The 6000-nt window shown below is 43.1% G+C and overlaps 1 protein-coding gene across 1 annotated transcript in view; it reads right to left on the reverse strand.

The window, feature by feature from the left end:
• CTR9 (CTR9 homolog, Paf1/RNA polymerase II complex component) overlaps window positions 1-5679 on the reverse strand; it is a 28736-nt gene extending 23057 nt beyond the window's left edge. Inside the window, exons 1-4 of the mRNA XM_047776282.1 lie at window positions 5280-5679; window positions 3989-4087; window positions 1701-1940; window positions 826-943 (exon numbers count right to left, since the gene is read on the reverse strand). Coding sequence (XP_047632238.1) covers window positions 826-943; window positions 1701-1940; window positions 3989-4087; window positions 5280-5324 — 502 coding nt within the window. The 5' untranslated portion in view covers window positions 5325-5679. The remainder of the gene's footprint in view (window positions 1-825; window positions 944-1700; window positions 1941-3988; window positions 4088-5279) is intronic.
• Window positions 5680-6000: the final 321 nt, after the last annotated feature.

A 6000-nucleotide genomic window follows, 5' to 3' on the forward strand; every position in this document is an offset into this window, starting at 1 on the left:
TTTAAAAATAAATATGCACTTATTATAGAACATAAGTCTTAATGCTCATCTAATTCAAATATATCTGTCAGTAAGAAATACTTGAAAATAGCAAAAATGATTTCATATTAAATTTTGTTTTCCATAAGGGTCCATTAATCTATGCCTATAATTAGAACAGTCCTATCTTTTTTTTGGTCTTTTTTTGTCTTTTCTAGGGCTGCTCCTTCAGCACATGGAGGTTCCCAGGCTAGAGGTCGAATCGGAGCTGCAGCCGCCGGCCTATGCTAGAGCCACAGCAACTCGGGATCCGAGCCCCGTCTGCAACCTACACCACAGCTCATGGCAATGCCGGATCGTTAACCCACTGAGCAAGGCCAGGGATCGAACCTGCAACCTCATGGTTCCTAGTCAGATTCATTAACCACTGTGCCATGACAGGAACTCCCAGAACAGTCCTATCTTTATGATAAATGTTATAAAACAATTAGCTTAGAATTTTCCAAATAGGTTGTTTATTGACTCTTTAGGAGTGGATAACAAATTATGCGTAACTAGTATATATCTTATTTCTTTAAAGAGAAATAATGATCTACTGCAATAGGCCCCCTGCCCTCCTCTTTGGCCACAACCACAGCATGAGGAAGTTCCAAGCCCAGGGATGGAACCTGTGCCACAGCAGTGGCAACGCCACCAGAGAAGTCCCTGCAATAGCCTTATTTTTAATAAGGTAAAGCTCTTCTACTTTGCTGCCCAACCTAGTTACTAAGGAGCTAGCAACAAAGAGATATATTCTAGGCACATGTTGAAAAACAGATTCCTAAGAGGTTGCCGAAAATGACTTACCAAGAAGGGCTGGGATATTATTTGGGGACTGGTTGAGCACAAAATGAAACTGTGCGTCAGCCTGATCCATTTTGTCACCCTCAAGGAGACAGAAGCAGGCTCTTCCCAACAAATGGTTCTGAAAAAGTAATTCATCATCTTAGACCTGATCTTACCAAGGACTAACCTTAATCTAACACAAATGTGTAGCATGAAAATGAAAACTGTGCAGGAAGGAAATGGAGCATGGCATCAAACAAATTCTTCTATCACTGTAGTGTGTTTAAATTACTAATAAGTAATTCTTAAGTACACATGGAGACATTACCCTGAAATGCAAGTCTTCTGTGCCTGGAACAATGACAAAAAGAAAAGTTCAAGTCTCTTAAAATATCCTTGAAATTCACCTGGGAATGTGGAATTACTAACTCCACATGCAAATAAGTTTTATATGCTAAATTTGCCATTTACTTCACCAGTACAAGGGCCAAAGAAGTTCCTATTTTAATAAGAAACCCTGATTAAATCCTGCTTTTTGACTATTATCAACTGTGTTATTTTGAGATTTTTGTTTGCTTGCTTGTTTCTTAAGGCCCCACTTCTGGCATACTTGGAAGTCCCCAGGCTAGGGGTCAAATCAGAGCTGTAGTTGCTGGTAGGATCGGAGCCACGGCTGCGACCTACACCACAGCTCACGGCAATGCTGGATCCTTAACCCAACTGGGCGAGGCCAGGGATCGAACCCGCAACCTCATGGATACTGGTTGGGTTCAGAACCCGCTGAGCCACAACGGGAATGCCAAGAAAAATTTTTAAAAATCTCTTGCCTACACGTTTTGCTTTCACGTGGTATTTTTTGCCTTTTCATAAATGTAAAGAAATGTGACTTAACTTACCTGATCATACATAATAATTTTATCTGCCATTGTATACAACAGGGTTGCCTGCGTAATAAGGTCTTTCTTGTTGTCCTTATTCTTTTCCTTTCGAGCCTGTTGTACATAATAGGCCGCCAATGTATCCAAGCAAGTCATCTGGTCTTTCTCATGGTCTCTGTAGTCCAAATTGCCATCTATACGCGCTGCTTCCAACAGCTTTACAAACTCTTCTGTTTTTCCTTGCTTGTAGTATTCCAGCTATAAGGTAACGAATTAAATTAGAATTATTGAAGCATTATATCTATACAAAAGGAGCACACCAGTATTTATAGGAGCTCTATGTGTAACAGCCTAAAATGGGAAACAACTCAATTGTTGAGCAAAAGGTGAAGAGACAAACTGTGGTCCATCCGTACAATGGCTACTGCTTTGTAGTAAAAAAAAGGAGTTATTGGATACATGCTACAACACAGATAAATCTCAAACGAATCTTTAGCAACTAAAAGCAGATCCGGGTGGCTGGGCACTGTGCAGGAGAAGGCAGGGTGGGGAGGAAAGTTTTGGGGGGTGATGGATATAGCCGTTATCTTGATTGTGATGATTTCACAGGTGTGTGTTTATACATATATATACATGCTAAAACTTCTCAAATGGTACATGTCAAAATACATGCAGTTTACTATTGGTGGATTAGACCCAATAAAGTTGGTTAAAAATTATAATCACTACAAATGCTTCCAACTTACTGCTTACCTAGCAAAAGTTAATTTCAAACTGAATCAGAGCCCAGGAGAGAAAGCAATAGAGTATAAAGAATTCTAAACAGAAAACTGGGGTTCTAGTTCGAGATCCATCGAAAATTATCTATGACTTTGGGCCTATTGAGTAACTTCCACGGGCATCTATTTCATTTATTAATAATAAAAGGAATATCCATCATTGATTAACCACTTACTGTGGGCCACAAACAATTCCAGGAGCTTCATATACATTAATCTCTAATCTGTTATAACCACACTTAAAGGGAATGCTAACAAATCCCTGTTTCAGGTGAGGCAACAGGCTCAGAAGGTCAGTCATTTGGCTAAGGTCACACAGCTAGCTAGCAGCTGAGTTGGAATTTGAACAAAGGCCTTTCTAATCCCAAAGCCTACATTCTTTCCTCTGTAACAACCTATAGCCCATAATGAAAGTTTCATTAGTTTATTTGACCACAGGTGCCATACTAATCCTCCAACACTCCAATCTTTATGTAAGTGCTATTAATGGAGGGATTTGTACTAAAAAAAAAAAAAAAGCTAAGTTCCCTTCTGGTTTTAAAAGATGTGTGACAAGCATGAAAGGCTTATTCTCCACAGATCAGGAAAACTTAGCACTTTGAGTCAGGAAGGCACTACTTGTCACTAAAGTACTTCTCTGTAAACATACACCTAAGAAACTCTTGGGGTTTTTTTTTGTTTTTTTTCTTTGGCTGGGCCTGCAGCATATGGAAGTTCCCAGGCCAGCGACTGAACCTGCACCAAAGCAGCGACCCAAGCCAAGACAGTGCCAATGCTGGATCTTCAACCTGCGGTGCCACAAGGGAACTCCCAACAAACTCTGAAGAGTTAAGCTTGAGCACCGGATGCAAGGCCCATTCCAGATCTACTTCTCTGACTTTCCAAGACAACATTAGGAGCCTCTCCTTTACATGAAAGTAATCTGTGGCAAACTTGCTTAGGAATAATGATTATAGTAGTTGCTATATTTTATTACTATAATCATTTACTATAATGGTCCCACAAAAAGGAAACATTACACAGCTGGTGGGGGCAGGGCAGAAGGTGACAGAAATTTAGGCTAAGATGATTTTCCTGAGAATCTCCAGTGGTACTTACGTTATGGAAGGGACCAAAGAGGATAAAAAAACTTAAGCTGGGAGATAAATTTCATCCAAAAAGGTTTTTGTGCATTAGCATGAAACCTAATCACCTTCTACAGTATTTTCTGGGAAGTGTGATGTTGTCATAGGAAACAATGTTAAGTAGCAATATTTACATTGTGGCACTTCTTTTTTTCCCTCAGCTTATTTATAAACCATAAGCTAGTCTTCACTGAGGAATCACTAAATAATCAACTGTTCCATACAGAATACTATTTAACTTAAATGAATTTTGCTTTAATCAACCTATACTGGTTCACCAGAGGCCAGCAAGTTATTTAGGAAACTGGCCTTTTTGTTCCATAAAGGGTAATACAATTAACTTCCAAACACACAGTATTTTTAATTGATCATGTGCCCAAGCATTTGTTTCATGAATACTCACCGCCAAAGCAATCCATATATGCAGTTGTGTGTGTTCCTGTTTCAGAATACTGATAACTTCATCTCCTTCAGGTAACTGATCGAAGTCAAGTTCGATGACCTAAAATACAAAATGTAGGTAAAAACTCTTCTTTTTAAAGTCACATTTCTTCTTTGATGGCTGCTTTCTTGAGTATACATCAATATGGTTATACATAGGCTTTGTACTCCATTTCAATAGGGCTGAACAAGCGTGTTAAGAAATGTTTAACGAGCGTACAACAAATAGGTTATATAGTGATATTAGAAGCAAACAAATTGTTTGTTCTTGAATCCCTAGACCTATAAAACGCTGCAAAAGCTCTGCTTACTGAAAAATAAAATGATACTCTACTTAACGTTTAAATGCAAGTAAAGAGCAGATAAGCACCCCCAGAGACTCTGATGCCATTGGTCTGACAACCTGAGAAGCACAATTCTAGAAGCAATGCAAAGTTGAATACCACTGTAAACCTCAATCATGGAGGCAGCACTTGTGTCACACACTCCTGAATGTGGCACAAAAATAATAGTAGGAAAACGTTCTATAATTAGATAGTGGTGATGGTTAGACAACTTTGTAAATATTACTGAAAGCCATTGGATTTTATGGAAAGTGAAATATATCTCAATATTGTATCTAAATAATCAAATAAAAAGAGTATGAGATCTCCAATAAGATAACATCGATGCTGGGAGCTTTACCCATACAAGTCATAGGCCACTCATGAAAGAGGTGACAAGAAGGGAGAGTGGGTCAATTCTACTAGCACACAGCAGCGGCTGTTATCTTGGGGTCCCTATTTCGCTGACAGAGCTTTGCTCGGCAGACCTGGGGCACCATGACACTCGAGTTTCTAAGGGAGAAAGGGCGACAACCTACATATTCCCAGGAGAGATACTTAGTTTGAGCAGCAGAGAGAACTCAGTGACATCAGCGCCCACCTCAGCGATCTGTGAGGTGCCTTACATTTTGCCAGGCACTCACACCTCTGCGCCCCTGAATTAGGAAAAGAGCAGAGCACTGCCAAATACGAACAGGTTGGAGGGGAACTTTCAAGAACTCCCTCTTGGGGTGGCCCGGAGGTTGCGGGGATCTGATGTTCCCAGCCTGGGAGGGCGCAGGGGATGGGGAAGGAGGTGATCAGAGCTTCGGCCCCGGGAGTTCGATCTGCGGAGAGGGTGCTCTCGCCTCGGAAACGAAGTCGAGAGAAAGGGGGGGTGGGAATCGTCCAAGTTCAGGGCCCCCACCCTCCCCCATACTCGGCACTTACCTCGTCAGTGTCCCGGAGGGGAATCTCGATGGAGCCCCGCGACATGGTGAGATCAGAAGGCGAGCGGGCGTCCGAACCCGTCGCTCCGCAGGCAGTACTCCCGGCTTCTGGCTTCTCCGGAGGCTAGCGGCAGCTCGGACTCTGGTCTTGACTGCCGCCCCGCGGCGCCGCCGGAGCTCGGGCTTCTCCTTCCCGTCAGCCGCTCAAACAACGAACAGCAGACGGCGTCCGGCGACTTCCGGCAGCCCCGCCTCCTGCCCCGGAACCTTTCCCCGCGGGAGGGGCTGTCGGAAGGGAGGCCTTCTCCGGTAGCTCAGGTTCCCCGACTTTAGGAGGAGGGCTCCGGGCTTCCGTTGGCGCGTTCACTTCCCCGAGGCCCTGAGGCTACTGAACCTGAAGGCTCATTGACGCTAGAATAAATTCGCCGAGGGCGTATCCGCTCCGCCTACAGTAGGCGGGCGACGAATGAGGTGAAGATTAGGGGCCTGGCCGCTAACTGACATGGGAATTCTGGCCAATTATAGCCATCTGTTCCTGATCTTGACTCCGCCCCCGAGCCTCGGACTTGGCCTCTGCCAAGGTGGGCCCGGCCAATCTCGCTTTCTTAATCTAGATTGTCATAAAGGAGTACAACCTTCTGTAACACAATCATTGGTTGCTCCTTTGGCTGCTCGCGGAGTCACCTGTGCTACCTCCGTGATCAGTTTAAATATACATTACA

The sequence above is a fragment of the Phacochoerus africanus genome, chromosome 4 (assembly GCF_016906955.1).
Source record: "Phacochoerus africanus isolate WHEZ1 chromosome 4, ROS_Pafr_v1, whole genome shotgun sequence".
Taxonomy (NCBI): domain Eukaryota; kingdom Metazoa; phylum Chordata; class Mammalia; order Artiodactyla; family Suidae; genus Phacochoerus; species Phacochoerus africanus.